The 25,350-nt window shown below is 36.8% G+C and overlaps 1 protein-coding gene across 1 annotated transcript in view; it reads left to right on the forward strand.

Moving 5' to 3' along the window:
* OLA1 (Obg like ATPase 1) overlaps positions 1 to 25,350 on the forward strand; it is a 102,543-nt gene that overhangs the window by 26,995 nt on the left and 50,198 nt on the right. Inside the window, exon 5 of the mRNA XM_034065582.1 lies at positions 23,197 to 23,372. Within this exon, the coding sequence (XP_033921473.1) occupies positions 23,197 to 23,372 (176 nt within the window). The remainder of the gene's footprint in view (positions 1 to 23,196; positions 23,373 to 25,350) is intronic.

Consider the following 25,350-nt stretch of genomic DNA (forward strand, 5'->3'; position numbering starts at 1 on the left):
TTTTAATTATTTTATTTTATGTAACTCTGTGTGCTTAAAGAAAACAAATTTGCTTGTGGGACTGTGCAGTATTTGGGAAGAATCCGATGTGCTTCTGTAATACCACTCTTGGCCCAAAACTACAGTAACAACGAAAACAACTGCAAACTCATCGCTCTTTCAGTTGGTTTAAAGACCTCAATGTAAAAATGCACTTCCAACTGTGCTACAATATTCAACTGTTGTTTGAGATGGATTTATAAAAGACAGTCAGCCAGAAAATATAAAATTTTTTGTCTTAAATTGATTTAATTTATATGTCACACAGTGCTGTTTAAATATTGAGTGCTTTGTGGAATTACAAAACATTGTGAGCATAGGCAGAGTTTAAGTCAGTGGGATCCAGAACCTTACCTCAGTTTCTGCTTTTATCAAAATGATGGATAATTTTCCAGGAGCCATAGGTCATCTTTGTAGTTAGTGTGTTGAGCTTTTATTTGTAGCGATTGTTTAGTCATTATGATAAAGCATATTATAAAAATTTTGATAATGAAGAGTTAAAAAGCTCCCAGTGTTTTCTTTTTAGAAGCCACCTGTTGCCTTAGATGCGTAAGTATATAAATTCTAACAAAGTGCTCATCACTTGTCAGCCATCAGTGGCAGCATAAAAATTACTTGTGGTGCTTGCTTTGCAAGAAGTTCTTTTGTGTTTGTGACATCAGCTTTGTTTTATACAATTAAAGTATTACACGCTAGAATAATCTAAATTGCAACCACTAAACGGTGATGTAGTTCTTTTTTCATAGAGCTGAATTTGTTTACTGGTTGTATACAGCTATTGACTACTGTTTAACATGACATGTCCCTTTTGCCTTGAACAGTCTTTGGAAAAGGTGTTTTTTTGTGTCCTGTTCTTGTCTCCCACCCCCTCCATTCCTCCGCCTTTCTCCATTATGGAAGGCTTTTCTTGTACTTTTTTTAACAAGTAGATGTAAATACATGTTAGGCTTCAGTATTTTTTTTTCTCCAACTGGCAAATTAATGGCACATGATGATATTGCAACAGAGAAAAAAGCCTTGCAGTAAAGTGATCTGGACTGCAGGAGATGTTTTGTTCCGTATGAACACATTTTGACATGAACGGAATAGTTTTAGTTTATGTGGTTTAAAACAAAACCCTAAAGCAAACTCTGGTTTTCATAATGCACACAGCGTTTTCTCATTCTGACCCTACTGTACTAATGACTGTACAGATACCTATGGAATGGCTTTCTCTGTTGGAAATACCTAATCGGTGATGTTCTCTTCCTCTTTTATTGCTTTTATTTTTTTTTATTTACATGTCTTTCAACTTCAGAGTGAATGGGAAAAATTTGCATGTGACTGGGTTATGATTTCTTAATGTTAAATTGTATTCCTTGGGCTAGAACAGATACTCAGTGCTATGGAAATATGTGGAAAATACTCCTGTATCCTCCTCAAATTCTGTAGTCTTGAGTGAAAGGTGATTTTTTTTTTGTGGATAGTTCAATAAAGCAGGTAAAATTAGTATAGCTTTTTGTATGTTGGTTGTGCTAAATATGCAATAGGTCTGTCTTTGTTCCACATAACCTTAGGAAAGGAGTAACATCTCTTAAGAATTTCCATATACTTAAAATTACTTAAAATTATATGAGGCGTAGTTCCCATTTGAAGAAATTAGGTTATAAGAAAGCTACATTATTACTGATTTTCATATTAAATTGCTTTGGTTTTGTAGGGAATACGTGACAACTGCATAATTCTGTAGCAGTTTGCATGCAGGAGTTACTGGCTCTGCTGAATCTGTGATAAAATCTCTGGCTACATATTCGTCCTAGAGCATTGAAGGCTGCCATTACCTATCACCCTGTCACTCCTCCTTGGGCCAAAAGAACTGAGGCATGCTCGTATAAACTCAATTTTCCTATTCTTTCATGTAATATTGATCTGGTAACTTATCCTTCTGAGGAGTATTTCAGATTAGGGACCACTTGCCCTAGCAAATCCATTTATTTTTTTCCCTCAAACCTCCTTCCCCTTGTGCTGATGATGAAATGAAATAAATCCAATTCTGTTTGATCATTTGTACCAACCACTTTATATGGCTCTGGTGGAGCAAGGGGCCTGTTTGTACTAGTTACAACTTGGACAGAAATTACTGAAGCTTGATACTGAATGTCTTGAAACCAGGTATCACGATGTTGGTAGGTTTCTTGTTTTGCTAGTTAAAGTTTTGACAAGAGAAGGGGAAAATAAGCAATTATATTTTGAGGTAATCCCCCAATCCATAGACAGAAATATAGTTAAAAGTAGCTTACAGTCAAATAACAATTACAGCACTGTTCCAACAGTAATCCTGTAGTGATGGGATATGAAGAGGAAATAAACACAGGCTAAAGACCATGCTGAACAGTATAAAAAATGTATTCTTATAGTCTCTTTTCCCATGTAGTGGCTCTGATAAGAGTATGATAATTTTAATGCTCACATTTCACAGTTGCGTTTGAACTGATAAACTATTAGCAACAATTACCTATTCTTGCTCTCATCCTTTTGTATGGTTTCCTGTTCTTGTTCTTGGAAAATGCATGTTAAGCAAGTAGGAAGAGAGAACGAAAGTGACCTTTTAAAGCACTTTTATGTCCTTTCCAAGGGTGCAGTTCTTTTGTTTACTCCTACTGCGTTTGTGATTTAAGTGCCATGAATTGCAGTCAAGTTCTGCTCAGTGTGAATAAAGATGGCTTGGTCTGAACCTAAACTAATCAGTATATATTTACAAAAACCAAAAATAAACACCCTCCCCTCTCCTGTATTGATTAAATTTGCAGACTGATAACGTGTCTGTGCTACATAGAATGAATAATTTAGTGTATGAATTAATTGATCGTTTACAAATACATATTCTTCCTGTGTGGAAAGAATGTTTCCTTGTAGTTGATTTACCCCATATTGAATTAAAATAACATCCATATGCTTGTTTAGATTAATTTTTTTTCCCTTCTGCATGTTTTCACTGTGAGTGGTTTTGAGTATTAATGGATGCAGTTGCACTCATTGAGTAAATAATTGGGGAGTTTCGTTATATGCATATATTTTTCCCTTCTGCAGAAGCGTTACAGTGCTCTGCTGGACTTGCCTTAGCTGTTGTTAGAACAGGAGGGTGCAGCAGGCATATGCCTCACAGAGCAAAGGTACTGGCCAGCCAAATCAGCTATTCAGCTTTTTGGGTGCCTTGCTCACTAAATCTCAACAGGGTTTCAGTTATTAACAGAAGAAAAAACATTCAGAATTATTTAATAATTCACTTTCAGTGAAGCCCTATACTTTTTTTTTATTTTAAAAAAATGTCTCTCATCTGATTTTCATTTTCCTCCCATGCTGTCAGTGCAATGTTATCATGCTAAGAAATTTTGACTACCTCAGCTGAGCATTGTTATTGAATAATCTGATGGACTAGACACTTCAGAAGGCAAACACGTCACAATTCTGATCTTCCTCAGCAGCCACTGTTTCAGCCAAGTGTGTCACAGCTTTTCCTAGTCTTGCTGTAGATGGGAATGTACAGCTTGCAGGGTAACGAACTAAGGGAATCAATTAAGTACAGGGGCATAGTGTATGTGGGGTCTGGATATGTAAACTGTGGTTGTCATACTTGTCCTGTGCAGATGCCTCTGCATCCCTTAAAGGAAGGATGATTAGTTTATGGCGTACAAGCCTGTTCTTGTCTGCCTTGTGCTTGCTTGATCCTTGCTGCTGCAGGCTGGACAGCTTGCTCGATTTCTGCTCTGTTATATGTCAGACGCATGTAAGGCCGTATCTGGGAGAGGAAAGTGGGATTCCCAGGAAGGGTGATGCCAGGAGCCTGCAGGGGTGGCAGTGCTACCTACCTGGGAAGTGCATTCGGGCTGCCTGAGCCGCCTGCACACTGACAGGTTGTTGTAGATCACCCTTGTTTCCAGCTTGTGTGTCGCAGTTACATAGGGAGACCTTACTTCAGTGTCCTTCATCTGGTTCTCATAAGCAACATCCAAATTTCCTCCCTGCTGGAGAGAAACACTGCCTGTGTCAGCTAAAAACTTCAAGTTAGGCTTTTCTCTCATCTTCTGTTTATGGATTTCTTCTTCTTTGCCCCCCCCCCCCCCCCCCCCCTCCCAGATTCCTCTGCACATGGTAGTAGTTGCTGGTTGGGTTTTTTTTTTGCCTTCCTACTTTTTGTTTTCTTGCTATGTAACAGTAGGATCAAGTTGGTTAACAGGATTTTGTACTTCAGCAATGCTATTTACTTGAATGTTGTTAACTTATTATACAAGAACAGGGTATATGAGAAACAGTAATTTGTCTGCAGTCTTAGAAAGCTAAAAGCTTCTTCACTAGATAGTTTTGGGACCACTGCAGTTGGAGGAAATCTGTTTTAAATAGATGTGTTACATTTGGTGGAATTTGATGGGTTGCCCCCAGTTTAACACAGGTGTAAAAATCTCACCATAAAACCAGTGTGAAGTTACATTTTTTTTCTGTGTTTTGAGCTTTGCCTTGGAGAATAAATAGCTGTTCTTTGTTTCAGAATAAGCATAATTATGCTGAAGTGCATTATTTTTGTTTATACAAGCACTCCGTGGAAGCATTTCCATATAACTAGAATGTAATACTTTACATGTTTAAGAAGAAAGAGCCTTTAGGAAATCTTTGGTAAGGGAAAAGTTTACTTGTATGATGCAGCCTGAATGCATAAATCAGTCTCATATGCATGGTGTGCCACCAGTTTTAATGTCTTGATGGAGTGACTAGATGGGTAAGCTGGGCTTGTGGATGGCAGTGTGGGGGAGGAAGGCAGATGGAGCTGCATCCAAGAGCAAGGCAGCATCTTCCTGTGGAATGCAAACAGGCTCTAAAGGCCTCTCTTAGGAGGAGGGGATATTGTAATATTATCAGCAATGTTGTGTTGAAAATTGAAAACCAGTAACTGAAAGCACATTGTAAAGAAACAGATGATTTTAATGACTCGGAGAACATTTTTAAGGTTAGTAATCAGCAAACCACAAAGAAAATTATCTTGTGATCAGAGTTCTGATTTTTCACTGAAATCGAGAGCCTAGTCAAGGGTAATCTATCTTCTGCTCACTTAACATGTTTTTTCTTAGCTACGCTGCCTACCAGTTTATTTAAAGAAAAAGATTTTACATGTGTATGAACTATTAAATAAATGACAGAACAGAAACCTAACAGCTTTTGTAGCTCTTTGGGAGTTCCTCACCTCTGTGATAACATCTCATGAAACTTCAGAAAATTACTTCATAGAAACAAATTGTTTGAAAAATCAGCATTGAGTGAACACTGGCCAATAGTAAAATGTGGCCCCTTTTTGCACCATTGCAGCAGCTATGCTTTCTTCATTATTTTTTTTTTCTTTTGTAGTAGAAAAGAAGCCCCTTGTTGATTTGTGGTGTGTTTCTAACCTGTTTGAAGTTTCTGCGTGACATTTTCATGAGCTCTGAACATCAGGGTTTTCCTGCCAAATGAAAGGGAAAGAATCTTAGATGGGCAACATTTTCTTTCTGTGTTATGTGATACGGATTTTTTTTATCCCTGATCCAATTTAGGGTAGAACATTTCATTATGTAAAAAGGTATGTATAGTATTCTTTGTCAGGGTTGTTAAAAAAAGGGAACAATCAAACCGTGAACTGTGTCTTCATAACAAAGTTAAACTGGTTTGAAATCGTAAGGTTACTGAAAAATAGGATGTAACTCTGAAGAGATCTTATTTTCTGTCATATTCTGCTCTTTCGACTAGCAGGTGATGTGAAGTCTGCTGAGACAGTTCTTCTGGCCTCTGGCTTGCTCCTGTTAGCCCTCTTTCCCATGGACAAATGGTGCACGGGCTGCAAGTTGGGTTGAAACTTCATAATGGGGCTTGATTTGCTGTCTGTAATAACAGTGTTAGAGATATCTGTGTGAATGCTTAAATATTATATGTTCTTTTTCATGTCCTTGTCGTCTTTCACTTAATGTGAAAAAGTGTAAGTACTATGGGTCAGTATCTACTGAGAGTCTTCTAGGCTTAGAAACCCTAAGATAATTCTGTATATTTTTATAAAAATGATAACCTTCAGGATAGGCAAGGTCCAAGACAAATGCAAAATGGTAGCTTTGGGGAAAAAAATGCAAGGACCCTTGCTACAGTAATTGGATAAATATTACGTATTTGTTTTAACAGATAGATTTAAGTGCTGATTAACAGGGACTTTGTGCAGGGACTTAAAGAATTTCCAGAAGCATGATGGTCAGAATGGGCCTTTTCTTCTAGAGAGTTTCTTTGAAAACCAGAGTGTTTTGAGATGGAGAGGATCTTCATTCTGTCTAAGAATGATATTTAGGCTTATTTCAGCAGAAAAAGACCAGTGTCAAACCAGACCTTGAACAAAAGACGCTGCATGCTAGAATTAGCAACCAACATAATTTTTTTTTAGAGTCCTTTCTGACTGCCTGTGAGTTTGATAGTTTATATCACAACCTATTAAAAAAGTTGCAGTAGCAGTGATGCTTCAAAAGGCAGTGGTCAAAAGAAGGATGATAACAGTAGTATTGATTATTTTTCATTCTGAAATGTTTGGATTTGAAATAGATCTTTTTTTCTTCTTTAAATCAAGAGAGGGAATGTTCTAAGATAGATGTTTCCTCGTGCAAAGAGGCAGTTTCTGGTGGCCTGCTTGACTTTTTTGCCGCATGCTACAAATGTTCATGCTGGTGTTCATATGCAGAGAGCTGTGGATACTTTGAGAACTTGAGTGTACTGTTATAGAAGCACTTCTTTTGGATTTCAGAATTAAAAAATCTTCCAAGGTGGGGGGTTCCCAGCTTGTAGTGACTAGGAAACTATGGCAATACTGCTGAGATAGGCTGTCCTCCACCCGTTTGGTGTTGGCCATGTGTTTTTGCTTGTGCTCTTTCCTGTTCCTGCATGTGAGTGCAAAATTAATTGTGGTTATGTGTCCAGCTTTATGGAAGGCCTGATTTTGTTTATTACTCACAACTAATTTGCAGCTGTAAACCTTGTGTTTACCCATCTAGTAATCATGGGTCTGTGGGGAAAGCTAATATACCTTCATATGCATAAGCATGTATGAAAGCTGGTGAATAATGGTGGGATACAAATTATGGGGTGGGGGAGGGAGAATCAGAAGATATTTTCATACGAAAGTGTTGATCTCCAAAGAGACTACTTGCTGGGACTGGGTACACACAGTTTTGCCTGTCAACATTTTCAGATGCTACTGTTAATATAGACAAATATGAAATATAAAGCATGATGTAATAAATAAAAGGTGGGTTTAAAAATAGCATGTGAAGGTAAAATATTGCCACTGTTTTAAAGTGGTAATTTAATTGCAAAACATAAACTGATTATCTAACAAAGTATGCTGCTGAACTGATGTTGCAAACCAGTGCATTTAAAAGAACACAGTGACTGTTTTGGCAGTGGTCCCTGACTTCAGCCCAGGGTGCCACTGTCACAGCTAGAGTTATTCTTTGCTGCTTGTCCCTAACTCCAGTTCAGGTGCTGTGGTGATGGCAAAATAAATCTTACTGTCATAAAAGTAGTGAAACTCTGCATGAATAATAAAGAGGCTGGGGGTATTTGCAAATGCTGAGCCATCTTGAGGGGTGCAGCAATTTGCATTAGTGGTGCTTGCCCTGCATGAATGATGTGGTGAAAGCATAGTGCCTAAACAAACCACTTACCTAACTGAGCATAACTTACATTGACATTTTTAATTCATTAAGTACTGTAATTTCAAGCTCCCAGGTTGGAACTTTTTAATGTTTTAAACAAAAAGATTTCTAACAAACTGTTCCTCGAGCTATGGTACTTTATAGCATCTTTGTCTTTTTCTATCATTAAGAAAAGTGTTTCTGTAATGTTAATTAGCTAGTAACTGCTGTTTTCAGTGTGCTTTAATTACCATATGTTGCTTGATTATATGTTATGAAATAAACTTAAGGTTATTCTAGATGGTTAAACGGTGAGCTAATATGTAACTACTGTGCTTAAGATGAGGTTTTCCAGAGATGGTGGTGGGGATACTGAGAAGAGGAAAACCTAAAAATGCAGTCCTATTCTTAGTATATGAAGACAATTTAAGGTTTTAAAATTATTATTTATGAGAAATATCTGGAAAATAACATGAAAATACTTTGAATCACAACTGTGTGTAATCATAGAATAGATTGTAAAGATGTAACTTTCAGATGATTTGTGTATGTGTTACTAATAGGCATCCTTTGCTGACAGTCTAATTGTACAATGCAAAATACTTATAATTTGCTATCACTTCAGAATTTTCAAAATATGCTTTTGTTCAAATTACGTTTAGTAATAGCGGCATTACCACATATGTTCTGTGCATGTAAGTATTGCTGCAGTGGTAGTTGTACTTTGTAATTAGGAAGATGCTTAAATAACTTGGTGCTTCTGGGAAATTTTATATTCCGTTTTGAAAGAAAATGGGAAATAAAAGGATGTACTTAATGGTGAAGTTGCGTTTGGTCAACAGACAAAAAATAAAAGTAAGCTAAGCTTTATAGATGAGTTAAAACTTATCATAAATACATTTGATTACCTTCCATATTAAAGTAAAAAAGTTGATTTTTTTTTTTTTTGAGCAAAACGTTAGAATATCGTAAAATGTATCCTGTAACTTCTTTGTTTCCCGTAGGAAGATGTTGCCAGCTGTTTTATACTGGCTATTGACATAGCTGATCTAACACTGGAAACTACTAAGAATGTTAATATTGTTCATGTATAATTGCTTTAATCTCTGGTCTTTGCAGGAGGTGGTGCTTTAAATACTCAACAGATTTTTATTCCCCTCCCCCCCCATGGTATTTCTCCCTCAGATTGCTAGAACAAAATTCGTGTTTATTTCAGTTGATTGTGCTTAGGTATGAACAGTTTACGTGTTCAGGTGATGCATAACTTTTTCATTTGTGTTACTATATCTTTAACTCTAGCTTCATCCATGTGGTTATATTCACATACGCCCCCTCAGATCTTCAAGAAGTTCAATGTAAGCAGCTGTATAGCTCTGTTCATGAGCTAACTTTGCAAACGGTGCAAAATCTGTGAAGACAGATATGTGCTAGTTTATTCCCTCAGAGATTTTCATCATAATTCCTTTTGCAGAAATGTTTTCAAAATGACTTCACCAAAAATGCTAACTCTCAATAAACCACCAATCAGTACATTGTTATAGTCAAGATCTTTTAGTTTTGTGGGGGGGTTTAGTAAGTTTCTCTTTTTAAAGAGTTTTTCTTTGAAGTAGAGTCGGAGTATGGCTCAACTGTGTCGGTACCAAGGAGGGTAAGGTCAACTGTGGGGGTGGGTTGACTGTTTTTCCCCTGTAGCCTAATAAAATGTGGCATTTTAAGTGCTGTAGAAAGGGTCTCAATTGTGGCCACTCTCGCAGTTAAGAAACTGTTTAGGGACACTGAAGACCCATTTTCATTCAAAGAAAATAAAACAATTAAGTGTTCCTGCCTCTACAAATGTTATAAAATGTAACAAACCTGTTATTTTTTTTATTTCACTATTTGTATTGGAAAATGGGGCTTTGGTACAGGGGGGTCATTGTTTCTTTTAAGTTAGGTATATTTCACAGCAGTTGTTTCAAGTATCAAGATCTCACTGTCAAGTCACCAAATGGTAATATTCCCTCCCCCCCTTTTTTTTTTTACTTTTATAGTAAACTTACTGCTCATCCTACTAAATACTTATTGGAAGCATTTTTGTATGGAAAGTTGCAAGTCTTCTGGAATCTTTAGTCCTAGATAACTTGTGTTTATGTAGCTAGCAGTTATTCACTACTGTGATTTGATGCTTTGTGCTTTGAAAATGTCGTAACAAGAATAAGGTATTTCTAGAGTTAGCCTTACAGAGTTGTTGGGGTGGGGAAAAGTATTCTTCCCTTTTTTCCCTTTTTCTGGAGGGGTGGGAATTTGATGAACTGATTTTCTTAACAGAGTAGGCAGTGTATGACTGAGATCTTAAACCACTTGAATTTAACTTGTACTTAAGGTTGATTTAAAATATGAATGAATCAACCTGGTCTTTAGGTGAAAAGATTCTGAAATGTAAAGCTTTTGTGGCCCTCATGGGATTGTTTCAGTGGTTGGCTGAAACATTTAGGAGAAGGAGAATTTTTTTTTTTTTTAAACTCTAAACAGAGGGAATTGAGTTGGGAATTGGGAACAGAGGGGGAAAGGAACTTTAAACCCCTTCTCTGATGATGATTATCATGAAACTGAGCTTTGCTCTGAGATTTTAACCAATGCTATGTTTTTATAATTTAATTGGTATTTATTTTCTCAGACGTAACCGATTTGGATTTCTTAGAAGATGCCTATAACAAACTGGGTCCGTCAATAAGTAACTAATTTACAGCTTTATTGTACTCAATCATGAGAAATTTAATTGCAGTTTTCTTCCATCATTTTTCTTGACAGCTGTTGAAAAATACTGTGATAGAATTGGGTTTATACTGACTTTTAGGAAGCAGATATTTGTTCAAAAGCAGTCGGGGAGTGCAAAGATCCATGCCAATATTCAGAATTCGTATTTCCCTTGAATGGAAGGTTGTGATAAAATGGTACATGGTGTGTTTTCATTGCCTGTTGAAAGACTTTCATGCAGTTAAAATAAGCATTTTGATGGTGGTTGAATTAAGAGTTTTTGTCAGTCTCTTCTCATCATGGATGATTAGACTAAAACGTCTGCTTGTCTTGACTTGAGATCACCACAGCTTCAGATAACATGCTTTGTGATTGAAGGTCGAAATATTTTGAATTCTAATAGGCTGCCAGATGAATTGCTTGAAATAGACTGTAAAATTTCAAGGCTTCCTTTTCCATCTGCTGTGAAAAGAACCATTGGGAATGGTTGAGCTTGATGATCATAGAATTACGGGATGGTGATTCTAAAACCCTCAAAGGGAAGTTGCTATGGAGATCTAGTTCCAAACTGTGAAATGATTCACCTCTGAAAGGCTTCAGGGTCTGAGAAGCTGAACACATCATTGTTCAGGTGGTCATTGGTTAGGAAATTGCTGGTGCCTGTGTAATCAGCACTCCTGTGGTAGTTAACGATCTAAAAAGGTTTGTTCTGAATGATGTGGGACAACAGCAATGTGCATAAGATGGCTTCTCTCAATCATAGTTTGCTCAGCCTGGTGCTTGTAAAAATACAGTGAGCTAAATGGCAGAGAAATGAACTGCTTCATTGAGGAAGTCTTTTAAAAACAAAATTCTTTTCTATGATGGATTTGACATCTAAAGTAAAAGGAGAGGAACTGTTTCAGCTTAAAAAGCTGTGGTTAGATGTTGCAAAAGTATCACATTTATGTATTTATTTTACAAGAAGCAGAATGGTAGGGCTGTGTATTTGTATTTGCTTGCAGGCTAAAGGAGTAGTACTGTTAAGAAACTAAGATTTCTACCCAGCCACACATTGGGAACATAATGAAGTAGCCTCAATATGTTCATATTGCTGCCCGCTTCCATTCCTTCCCAGTTTTACAGACTAGGAGACGCTGCTTTGGCAGTTGTGGAAAAACTCACCCTGTATATCCAGGATTCAAGTTAATCAAAGCATATGTTTTCTCTCTTAGTTTCTAACTTGCATGTTTTCAGGATAGGGAAAGGGAATAAATAGAAAACGTTTGTGTAAGTGCATAAAGAAAATGCATTCTGTCAACTATTGTTAAAATTTGTCAGTAGATTCTTAAATTCTTTCTTGGAAACTTCAACACACACAAATATCTAATATACTGTAATGGGTTCAGCAGTAGCAGTCATTTTTTCTCCTTCTTGGTGGAGACCCATGTGTACCCATGACATGTACCTTTTCAAGGAAGGCAGAAGGCATTTACGTAGTGTACAAGTAGTTACTGACTGTAACTGTATCTTATTAAACATAAAACATTCTTGACCATATGAAACTCAGATAAAGAAGCTTGTGTTATTTCTTGCATGTCTGTTGAGTGAGTCTCCCTTGTCACAATTTTTTAGCATAATCTGTTAATGGGATTTAGTAAAGAAGACTGCAATGGCTACTAGATGGTGCCAGATAGTTACAGAACACAACTGACATGTAGTTATGATTGAAATATAATGTTACTAGTAAGAAAAGCAAATCCCTGAGTTTAGGGATTACTTCACTGCTAAAATGTACAAAATAATTAGTTCTCAACTTACAATGTAGTTGGTCAGCCAATCTGTAGCAAGTAATATGCTCAGTTTTCTGTTGGGATGCTGGTTTGAGTTTTATAAGGAAGAAGGGACTAACATCTAAAGTAAAATTGTTACATTCAGATTTGAATATCAAACAGGAAACATTCCAACCCCCTTTTATCTGGTCTAACATCTCAAATAAGGTGCAAATAATATATTACCTTTTGTTTTCAGTATTTCAGGTGGTGTTCTAAAAAGATCAGTGGATACGTCTTGCAATTCTAAGCCTGTACCATTACGTGAGGTCCTAAGAGCTAGGGAATCACCTTTAATTTGTTGAAAATTAATCACTGCATATGGAAAATCGTGTATGAAGAGCAAACTCCCTTAACCAGCTAATGATTAAATTTTTTAAATTATTATTAACAGGATTTCTATTAATAGAAACCAATAGGCAAAACTCTTATAAAGTGTGAATTGATTTGCAAAGGAAAAATCTGGATGAACTGTATTGCTACTTTTGCATTAAGTTTATGTAATACGTTAGGAATGTTGGCCAGATTGTCCAGAGGGAAGGTTGTATGATGAAACATGTTTATATAAGGTAAATTTACTCAGAGACTTTTTGCTTTTGTTTTTAAAGGTATTTTATTCACTCAGCAACACAGCACTTGATTATAAACTTGTGCAGGGCATATGTGTACATAATGGCACTAATCAAACAATCTTTGCTTAAATCTTTATCAGCTCTCATTTTTATTATATGTTGTCTGGTCCTTCCTCTAATATGTTTGCTCCTCAACTCCATTATGCAATGAAATAGATCTTCAGAGGAGAACGTTCAGATAGGGAGAATAAGGTTCTTTGTTAAACATGATGAGCTGCATTTACAGCTCGTCTTAAATACCCTTCTTCCAAAAACTCATTTGCTCTCATTGTGAACAATGATTTGTAAACATAACTTTTTTTTTCTACTCTGTCAAATTCCATAATCCATTTTTATCATATTTTTGTAAGGCACTGTAAGAAGTTCGACGATTTTGTAGAGCTCTTGTTTTATTGTAACAATGATCTATTTTAAATTTCAGAATATTTGGGAGCTGCTTAGATGCCTAACCTCTTGTAGCTGAAAACTTGTCATTACTGATTTTTGTCTAGGCACTTTTATAGCTTAAGACGTTGCTTTAAATGTTTCTGAAGAGAAGATGCCTTATTGAAACAATTTTACACTCTTTGTTGTGAGTTCCAGGAGGATTATGGTCTGTGCTGACCTGAACTATTCATTCTGTGTTTGTTATTTTATAAAGACTAATAACTCTCCAAGGTGTTGAAGAATGCAGAAAAGAGCGTTGAGCTGACTCTGCACAGGAGCCAAGGTGGGCTCAGCAGTGTTTAGTGGCTTGGATTTTGTTTCAGCATTAGGCATCTAAAGTGGTTCAGTAAGAGTACGGTCACGGTAACTACTATGCAAAGCTATGCCAGACCCAATAAAAATTATCAGGGCTCAAGTGGGGCGTTCTGATATTTCTCCATCTTTCATGTAGTCAGTCTGTGACCCCAGCTGGCAAGTGTGTACCACACGGCCACTCGCTCACAACTCCACCCACCCCCAATAGCATATGGAGGACAACTGGCAAAAAGGTAGATACCTGTGGGTTGAGATAAGAACAGTTTAATAATCAAAACAAAGTAAAATACAATAATAGTAATAATAGGAAAAAGAGAGGGAGGAATAAATCCCCTCAAAACCCCACGAGTGATGCACAGTACAATTGCTCACCACCTGCTAATACCCAGCCCAACACAGCCAGTAATCAGCCCCTCCTGGCAACGCCCTTTGTTTATATGCTGGGCATAACGTGCTGTGCTTTGGCTAGTTTGTCCGGTCTCTGCTTCCTCCTGGCTTCTTGTGCCTCTCCTCACTGGCAGAGCATGGGAAACTGAAAAGTCCTTGGCTTAGGGTAAGAACTACTTAGCAGCAACTAAAACATGAGCATGTTGTCAACATTATTCTTGGACTAAATCCAAAGCAGACCACTGCACCAGGTACTAGGAAGAAAATTAACTCTATCCCAGTGGAAACCAGGGCACGCAAATAAATTGTCTGTGAGTAAGTAAAATGTTTCCTGTATATCTGGTCATTTAAGGACAAACAGAACTTCCTTGTGGGTTCTACTCATGGCTGGTAGTTGCTATTCCTGATCTGTATAGATATATTGTCTTAAAAACATAGTAATTGTTAGCAGTTATGTTTTTTTAGGGTGAGACTCAGAGATTCCAGTTAAGACTGGACACCATAGAGCTTGGCAGTGAGTATTCCTAAAGAGAAGACCTTAATGACTGACTTCCAGAAAGAAAGCACCATGGTGATAATGGAAATCATATAAATGCAGTTAGATATATAGCCATATTTCTACTTTCCAAATGGTTTCTGCTTAGGAACCACGTTTTTGTACACTGTAGACACCATCAGATTGCAAATACATGCGATTCAGTCTACTTTCGAATGGGAACATTGTCTTCTGTGATCAGCTGGATATGTGGTACACCAAGGCATGTTAAAAGTTACCCACTGATGTTTGTGCCAGACCTTCCTGCATGTGCTATCCTCCATGCAGGCAGTGCTGCCATGGGAGCGCCCACCAGGGAGGATGGTACTATGGAAGCTCTCCGTTTTTCCTGTTTGCTTTTCCTTTCATTAGTTCAACTCACAAAGGAAAGTTTGCAGTCATTGGAACAGAAAGTAACATGAAGCAGAGCATGGCTGAGCTCAGGCTGACAAGAGCACTTGTCTCTGAAGTAGGTGTTTGTGTTCTTCAACCTTTTTGGCTTTTAGACATCTTGCAGTAGTCCAGGCTACGTTCCAAATGCCCCTTCTTCCATAGAACACGATTGTGTTTTAGAAAAAATCTGAATAAAGAGGCTAGTTTTTCCTAGGGAGTTCTTATTTTAGACAATTTAAGTGGTATGTCAGCCATCTCAATGTTTTTACATCGGATACTGCCCTTCCTAGTGTCTTCTGATAGTTTGTATGAATTACTGTGTGCTGTGATCCTGGGTAAAGTTTGTTGCAAGAAGAGTAAACAAGGAATTTGTCCCAAGCATTATTTGGTAGCCAGTGCAGTGATAGCGTTTCAAATATATGATCAAGGGCAGTCAGAGCGAGCTCTCTGCAAACAGAGGCATGAAGGGCTCAAAGATTTATTCCTTCAGCTGTCAAATAATGTCCTTTACCTAGTGTGACCAACTTGATAGCAAATCTCAGCAGGTAGAAGGTTTTGCCTGCAGAGTGTTGCCTACATCCCAGTGGTGCTAGGATGAAAGAGCAATGGCAAGTAAACACATTTTACATCTGAAATAAATCGCTAATATTTGTCAGACTCAAGGGTAAGGGCTCTGCAACAGGATTTTACAGATAAGCTCATTGAAGCGACTGTCTTGGTAACAACTTTTCTCTGTTAAAGCTGCTTCCCCCAGGAACAGAATCGTGGTTTCGTCTGCCGACTGATGTGTCCTGAAGTGAATGCTTTGGCTCACTGTTTCCCGGGAAGGTTATAATTCTCATCTCTGACCTTGTATGGTACTCACTTGATGAGTACTTTTATGCAAATGCAAATTCTTTGTATGCTCAAGAAGTTGATACTACAGTCATTTAAAATCCTGTATTGCTGCTACATGCTCTTATTGTGTGTCTGCCAGTGCAGAAATAGACTTGCCCTTTTTTATCAAATACTCCCAATAGATTTGATATTGAAAGGACTGCCATTCAGCCGCTATTTCAGACTTTTGGGGAGGAGTGCTTGATTTGCGCTGTCTTGACTGGTGTGGTATTAGGGCTCAGCAGGGTAAATGTAGCTGCTTATCTTTTATATAGGTAAGTAATGAATTTGAGTCCTAATACCGCACCAGTCAGGAGAGTCCAAAGCAGCTGCTTTTACCATCCTGTGTCTGTATAGCCATATGGTACGCATAAACTGTAACGTTGTGTTCAAAGTAATTAATGCTGCAACTAATATTCCAAACTGTTTTTCTGTTGCTAAAAATCAGCTGAACTTGAGAATAAAAACAAGTGTGTTTAATGGGAATTAAAACCTTTTCTTACATTTCTACGATGCAGGTAAAACAAAATAATTATTGCCACAGTAACTGCTTGCATTTTAAATAAATTTATACATATTATTTCTAAAAAAATCTAGTTAACTTTAAAATATGTAAGTTTTCTTGTCATTTAGGGTTCTGTGAAGCTGATCATCAAGAGGGTTGCAAATCATTGGCAGTTTCTATTTTCAGAGTTCCACATCCCAGAGTAATTTGCTTTAATTTCACCCAATTTAACCCATACTTCACACCATCACCATTCAGCTTTAATAGCTATGTTCTATGCATAAGAAAAGCAGATAAATGTCCACAATTAGACTGCGAGTGATTACAACTAGTTAGGGCTTTATGAAGACAAAACTTAAAGGGCTGTAGCACAAAACAAAGCCACAAAAGATGTCTGAAAAAATTCTTTCTTCAGAAGTCAAGGTTTACTACAGCGTTTTATTTAATGTTTTTTGTACTTGATTTTGCTTATGTTGAAGATGTAGGCAGGTGCACCTTCTTCAACCGAAAATTACTCTGCTTAAAGAATATTAGGTTTGTGTTTCAGGTGATTAATTTCACTTGAAATTAGCTTGCAAGGGAAAACATGCTAAACCTAGTTTATTTGTTGGTTCTTTGTTAACACGTGCTACATTGAAGAAGCTGTAAAATGTTGACTCTGACAATATTCTTTTGCCCTTCTAGTCATGAGTATGCATAGTAAAATGTACCATCGTCAAAGTTTAATACATTCTATAATGTTAAATGTACTTGTACCTCAGTCAGAAATAGCAGTATCTTGTACCGTTTAAATCTTTACAATACTGATGATAGCATGTCAAGCCAGTCTAAGTACAGATATTATTTATAATTTAATGTTTTTTGACACTTGTAGTCTTGTTTCTTTTGATAGCTGAAAGAAATTCCCTGCTTTGAGCCCCATAGCCAGGATACCCTATTTGATTTCATTTTGTTCTCTCCCCCATTCTCACCCCAGTAAGTGGCCAGACAGGTATTATTACTCATTTATTTCAGCGCTTATAACAGGGTGCATGTGTGTATGTGTACTGTGATATGCCATATCAGTCTGTGATGAGCAGCTCTTTTTGATAATAGTCATTGAACATGTGCTGGAGAGGAAGTGCAAGTATCAATTATTCTCTAGGTCTGGGTTTTGGTGGTGTTATTAAACATTCTCTTTTAGCTTATTGACAAAAAAGGCTGATCATTACCCTAAATACTGATGGGAGTTTCAGCATGTGATGTAGTTCAGATTCTGATGAAATTAGAAATATCCCTCTTAATTACAGCATAACAGTACCAACACAGTTGCTTACCTTTTGTAAATGAATCCAAGATGCCAAAATGCTGTTATGAGGTGCTTAATATCAAAGTGAAATGGAACCTAATATTTGCCTAAGAATAAGGAAATTAAAGAAATGAAGCAACTTGTAGCATCAAATATAAATTAATCTTGAAGATATTCATTAATTTCCAAAACTGCAATTAGGAGCAGAATAAGATAAATCTAGTAGTAGTAGTAGTTTGGTTTGGTTTTTAGCATCTTGGTGGTGTCTTGGAGCAGCTAGGAGGCAAAATTTAGGCTATAGGCAGCTTTGGTTTTGTGTCAAACTAGTTTTTTATATGCTATATCATAAAACTTTCAGTCCAATCAGCAACTACATTTAAATACTGCAAATTGTGGCAGCAAAACAATAATTCTGCTGATTAGCCCCTTTCCATTTCTTGTAAGTGAACTGTTTATGCTGTTGAGTACCTTTTGAAAAAAGAAAAAGCCAAAACAGCCTTGATTAGTCAAGGAGTAATTGGATGACTTGATTTTAGCAAGAGAATGAATTGGTTGATGATAGCCTGTAACTAAGTGTAGTGGTTCTGTTCAGATGAATACATAACATACAGTCATCAGATCTTGACAGGTATAACATAAGCAATGCAAAAATTTCTGGAGGCTGAGAGGTAAATTTTGTCAAAGAATTTTTAAGCTGATTCTTAAAAGAAATGGAAAGAAATGTGCATGCCATTAGATGATACTTAAAATGTGGTATTTGTTACTGCAGTGCTGTATACATATTTATGTGCTATTACTTTTGCATGTGAAGAAAAGATGTAGTCTGTGTGTCCTGGCTGCCATCAAGACCTGACAAATAGACAGTTCCTGCTCTTCCTCAGGGAAAAAACAAAACCAGGTTTCTCATTTTTTCCAGCCAATCGTGCAGTTTTCTGGATCTTTATCATTTAGTTCCACTTGAAAACGAAGTGCAGAACCAGCCATCATGTGTTAGTTCTTCACTGCTGTGTTTAAAATACTTCTGGGCCCACCACGCTTTGGACCCAAACAACCCAGATAAAGTGCTCAGCTGAAGATAAATGCTTCCCTGAAACTGGAGAATCTTTTAGGTTTGGGCCCACCGGCAATGGAAGAGGGTGCTGGATGTGGCAGTGATCATTTTCAAGCTCCTAATTTCTAGCAACTACAGGTTAAGTCATTACTTTTGGTGCTGTTTGATGGCAAAATGAATTCTGCTGCTGTGTTATGCCTTACTATTTTCCTGTCTAAATACTTGGCTTGTTTTAATGGCAGTATCTGCATGCCACTTAAACATTATGGTAATTTGCCACAGTAGATTTGTTTACTTCCAGCAAACTCGATGTTTCTAACTCTGTAGTCTTTGTTCTTTTACACTAAAGAAAGTAGCAGGGGTGTTTCTTTCAAGCTAGAGTGCAAATCCATCAGCATTTTCTGGGAGACTATTTAGAAAAAGGATTGTAGCTCTGATACTTAAAACATAAAGTGGTGGATTCTGTTCGACTTCGTTTTGAATAACTTCTGATAAAATATACTTTACCACTGTTGGGATACGTGGGACACCAAAGAAGTCATAATCAGTTGGGTTTTTTTTTAATAATGAAATTACTGGTTAGTGTTTCCCAGTTGACCTTCCTGTATTGCTGTATGCTTAGCTTAGCTGTTGCCAAACTTGCTTCTTTGGCAAAATTCTGAGTAAGCCTATTTTATGTGTACAGTTTTTTCCTCCCCATATAGGAAGCTGATTCCTTTTTTTCCTCTTACAGTAGTATGCTGTAGTTTCCTATAGTAGATGGAGGGCAGTTTTGGAGCACAAGCAGTATAACTTTAGGGAGCAGGCAAAAGGAAGGTGTGGTGGTTTAGCGTAATTTTTGAAAAATGCCAGGTTCTGTTCTAAAAGCAAATGCAGTTGATGAAGACATGGGATTTTCATTACATTCATTAGAGAAGATTATTTTCCATAAGTTACATTGTCTTGAGAATGCAGTGGCATGGCTAGCTTTGGAGAAATTAATATAAAATAGATTTTTTTTTCCCCTGGAAGAAATAAGTAAATAAATAAGGTGGCAAAGTTAGATGTTTATTGTCTGAAATTCAAGAATATCACAACATCTTTTTATTTTATACTTAGACAAATTTTTTAGCACAGGTTTGAAAAAAAAAAGATTTTTTTTAAATGAAAATTTTGGAAACTAGATCACAGAGCTCAGCAGCCAGGAGCCTGGTAGGTAAATATGCTGCAGAGAATAGTGCGTAGACAAGTTTCTGACCTTGGAAAAGTCCCTTATCTTTATAGAAGCTGAACTCTCATTATGTGAACAAGACAGACACATTGTGTTTGAAGTTCACCATATTTAAACACAGCTCATAATCAGATTGGGGTTTACCTCTGATAGTCCTTCTCTGTTTTCCTTTCCTTCTTCCTTGAGCTTTGTCTTGCTTTGGGCTAGGCTGTCAGTCAGAGGCTGATCTGGTTTAGGTTAAAGACTTAAGTCAGCATTGACAAACCCTGAACAAGAGATTCACAAATAAAGCTCAATGCCTGTTGCTTATCAAGAAGAGTCTCTCAATTTATGCTAAAATTTGGACGTTAATGTCAGTTCTCCCTTTTGTGTATGTAAAATCTTATACCTACCACTTCCTTACGGACTGTGGCTGTCTCAGTGAGAAGAGATTTAAATTTCTCTTGTCTAAGTCTGATAATGTAAGGAAAAAATGTGCCGTGATTAAATTGATGTAATGGATTTCCTATCTATTTAAAAGGGAATTGTGAAACTTTTGTCTGCACACCTGTTGATAGGTTTTTTCTTTTCCAAGATAGGAAAACGCACTTTTCCTCTAAATGGAGAATTGAAAATTGAAGTTCAAAATCCAATGTTTTAATGGAATATATAGCTAGTTTGCATTTCTATGAGAAGAGTCAAGCGACACAGTGGGGAGGAGAGAGGGCTAGATGTTACCTTGAATGGGAAATCATCAGCACAGTAGAGGAGCTATTTACCTGACCAAGCAACTACCTGTTGCCAGGCATGGGTCTCTGTCGCTGATGTTGTCTAAATGAGCTGCAGGATGGCTGCTGATACAGGGATGAGGATCGATGATGGGAGGAGGAGACTTGAAGAAAACCCTGGCATCACACTGAAAGTATTCATGGGTTAAAACATTTAATGGACTTGAGAACAAAGGTGAAGTGTACGGATACAGTTTTACAGGGGTAGACTTGCACTGAATTGGTTTTGGATGAATAAAGGACTAGATTTTTTTGTAAAAAGGAATGGGAAGATGTGAAAAAAATAAGATAACTGCTGGAGAAGTGGTTTACTGTTGCTGAAGAAAATGGAAAAATGTGACAAGTACATAAGTGTTATATAAGTGTTTTGTTATTACTGATTTACCTTACACTTTTTCAGGAAAACCTTCATTCTTCCTAAAGGCCAAAACTTTTTGCTTTTTATTTTTATATTCTAAATGTAAGATCGTTATAGTCATGCAGCTTTTCTTCTGGCTTCAACAGTGGGGTTTCTTATTATTATTTTTTAACCTGTGGACACTGAATGCTGGAGGAAGATATAAACAACTTGAGAATGTATTTATTTAGATGGTAATGGACAATTTTTCCTTGATACAAGGAAGAAAGATCAACTTTTTTTAGTTGCACAAATCCTACTCATCTGTACTCATTAGAGAAGGCTGGACAAGTAGACTTTTTCTTTAATCTGTATGATGATACCTTCCTACTTCTTCCCTTCCCCCCCCCCCCCTTTATTTGGTATTTCCCTTGTAAATCAGAGTAGAGCTGCTGAATTATATTTTCTAGTATTTGTTTGTCTGAATGTCCCATTGAGTCAGGTGTGCTACTCATTGATAAGGATTTATGGAAGGCAAAGGCTACAGCATCTCTTCATTAATTGCCTGGCACTGGTATGGGTTAGTGCAGTGAGTTTCCATTTGATGGAGCAGCCTGCTGTCCTGTTCCAGCCAGCACCAGAACTGGATCAATTGCTGAGGTGATTTTCTTTATACCAAGGGAGCTCATTGATGATCTTTGGAGAGAGACAGCTGATGGGAGAGGAGGGAGCATCTGGTAATCACTGTTTTAAAGGCTTTTCATAAGTTTATGTGAAAATTATTTTGATATTTGGCTGTCAACATAATTTTAAACCTGTTTACCCTGTGTTTTGATGTAAAACCTTTATTGCTATGCCCACTGTTTTCCTTAAGTTAAAGGGAAAGATGAAGTTTTCAGATGTGCATGACAACAAGGAACCACAACTTTCTGCATATCAGTTAAGAAATTGTTTGTATTTTACCCTCTTTCCTATCTTGTATTTTGTACAAAAACAATTGAATTTTATTTTGGTAATATTAAAGTAAAATTATTTTAATGGTTGATTTCTCAGGAATTTCTTTAATGTTGCAGGAGAGGCATACAAATAGTCTGAAAATCAATCCAGGAACAAGTAACAAAGTGGTTTTAATTGTTAATATATATTTATTTTCTAAATAAGTATTTATTTTTGGGGTGGAATTTTATTTGGTGGTGCTGCTTATCTGATAATTTAAATCCTAGTTGAATTATGTTGCCAGATTGTCTTCAGAAGGGCATGAAGTCAGCACACATGCTTCAGTAATATCTGGTTGTTTTAACCTTATGTTTCCAGTTGGCAATTTGAAATTATGGCTTCAACTGCACTTTAAATATGTGATAATAGCATGTGTTTCTAATAAGGGCCAGCACCATTTTGTTCAGATAGTGTGAATGGTTGTCACTCATATATGACAAATGTACCTTCATCTGCTTCTTTGATGGCCCCCTAAAAACCATACCCTCAAATCAGGCCGATGAAATTAGCTGCTGTGTAAATTGTGTGTCTGAGTGGTTCATTATCTAATCACCGTCAGAACCACAGTGATAAAGTAGATTGAAACAGGGACGAGGTCTGCCAGATGATTTCAGGCCTTTTCTTTTTTTTTTTTTTTTCCTGCTCCCTGTTTCCCTTGGAAACACTAAGAGTCATTCAGAACTTCAGAATGCTTTGTCTAGAACTTCTTCTTTGCTTAATGCATAAAATTGGCCAGCCAGTGAGGGCTGCCAGGGTGATTTGTAAGGTTTTCTTTCCATGAGTCATTACTGTGTGTATTAAAATGTCCTGAGATGTTCAATTTAGCTACTGTGTTTGCTATTGCTGGGTTAGGTACTGCTAAATACAGTGATACCTACTTTCAGGACAGTTCTCTAGCCTGTTCCTATTTAGAAGCAGCTCTTAAAGATGCCTTACCTGCTTTGCTGAAGTGGCAAAGTGCTATACTTTGTATCTGTCTGCCTAAAGCTTTGGGTTCTGACTGAAATAGTATGATGTAAAACCTTTGGATTCTGGACTTGATAGGTAAATTAACAGACTGAAACAGTACAATGTAAAATATTACAGTGACATTTGTGTACCTACTGGGCAGTATGACAGACCTACTGATTTTATCTGAAACTCTTGTGACTCTTCACAGCATGTTGTAAATATACTTGTCTCTTTAGCTTAATACAAAAATTGTGTTCTTCTGTTTTAGGAGCATTTGAAGATGATGACATCACTCATGTTGAAGGAAGTGTAGATCCTGTTCGTGACATTGAAATAATACACGAGGAACTGAGACTTAAAGATGAGGAGCTGATCATGCAGAGTATAGACAAGCTTGAAAAAGTAGCTGTAAGAGGAGGAGACAAGAAATTAAAACCTGAATATGTAAGTGTATGACCTATAAAACTAGGTCATTAAGTACTCTCTGTGCTGAACTGAAGTTTTTGTATTGTTGGGTTTAGTTATTAGTCTCCCACATGTATAATATGATACACTACTACAATTTTATGTTGTATTTTAAACTAATCATTATTATGAGTTGATTAGAATGGGTTATTTGACGTGCTGACAGTGTAAAATTTCACTGATAAAGCTAATTGTATTTTTTTAAATTAACCTGTTGTTTCCTTGCTGACACAGCTTTATATGAGAAATGCCAGTTCTTCATCAAACTTACATGAGTGTTTAGCTGTAATTCAAAGTCTATCAGTCCCTTCTCAGTTATTATTGGTGTTAAGTTCTAGTCCTGATGTTGATACTAGCATTCCTGTAGCTGCCAAGTGAATATTTTTTCTTGGTGTAGGTGCACTTTGTGTTTAGTACACGTTAAATAAAGAGTGTTAGTTGAAATTAATTTTCAATGTTGTTATGGAAAGCTGCTTAAATGAGCTCAGTTACCACAGGGTAGTAGTGGTGTTTCCTTGTAAATTAGAAATATATAATAATTATCAACTTCCAAGTATATTTTTGTAAATAATTATTTTACTGCCACTTGACTTTTGAGTCTGCTGTTCTTTGCCAGTAGTGTAGTTATTAATTTTTCTTCATTGATCTTGCATAAATATTTCAGGTGGTATATAAAGCACAATCACTAATTATTACAGCAGTGTATCAGTGTGGAAATAAACTATTTATGCTTAACATTTAAGTAGTAAAAATAGTGTTTTCTCCCATGGCTTTTTAGATAGCAAGTAGTGAGAAAAATAATGTCACATTAGTGCTGGTATTATTTTATCGGTGTAATGTTTGGGAGTGAATAGGAACTGAAAGTGAACATTCCTGTCCAGAGTGTTCACCTTCATGATTCTGTGTTAAAAATCACTTCTTTGGTAGCTTCTGTTGGTGAAGAACTGGTCTTCATTTGGCTTGAAAAGTACTTTAATTTCTTGATTGGTCTGAGCCAATAAAAATAACTATTGTTGGATGATTTGAAGGCTTTCACATAAGCCTGGAGAGAAAAGGTATGAGGACCTTCATTTAAGGTTTTACCTGACGTGTCAACCCAGCCTCAGATATACGTGGGCAGTGATTTTTACTGTTCCTACAGTTTCAAATCAGATTTCGCCTTTTAATTAATCTTAAAGAAAGGGGCAAGTAGAAATCCTGTCCATAGAGAATTAAAAATTGTAAGGCTAAATTTTATATTGGTATGAAATGATGAAGATTATTTCAACGGTAAGGTACAGTTACTGTTGCATGACAGAAATGCTCTTTACTAATTTTTTAATTACAGGAAGCTGGTATGTATTTGAAAACAAATGTCAGATTATTCTCAAATCAAGTGAGACAGTAAATAAAATATTCCAATCTAGAAACACAGCTTAAGTTAACTAAAGAAAACTTTAAAATCTGCATTATTAATCCGTAATTACCCAGCTTTATTTTTTCATCCTTGTCCTTTCAGTCTCCTGTTACTCTGTAGTTCACCCATCAAAGTGGCTTTGTCATATTGTGTTTGTAACTTATGCTTCCCAGCATTCTTTAGAGTTTTTTAATCCTTTTTTTATGAACACATGCACAAAACCCACCAAGTTCTTGAAGTCAGTGTTGCTCTGCCAGTTCTGTTATCAGTAACAGCTACACTTGACCAATTTCAGCTGAGTTTGTCAACAACAATAGAGGTTTCAAAGGCATTAAATTCCTTTGTTTCATGGAAAGGGGTGGCCAAACAGAATGGGGAGGCACAAATTAATGCTCCCTATGGGACAAAGGCTGCACACAGGAACTACAGTCACTAGGGAATCTGTTCAGGGAAGTGCTGTGGGGCATAACATCTGTGAGCCCTGCTGATCTTGAATGTTCTTGCTTGTCTTCCTTTGTGGCTTGTATGCTTGAATTGCAAGGTAGACAGTAGATCCTAGTA

The sequence above is a fragment of the Melopsittacus undulatus genome, chromosome 8 (assembly GCF_012275295.1).
Source record: "Melopsittacus undulatus isolate bMelUnd1 chromosome 8, bMelUnd1.mat.Z, whole genome shotgun sequence".
Lineage (NCBI taxonomy): Eukaryota > Metazoa > Chordata > Aves > Psittaciformes > Psittaculidae > Melopsittacus > Melopsittacus undulatus.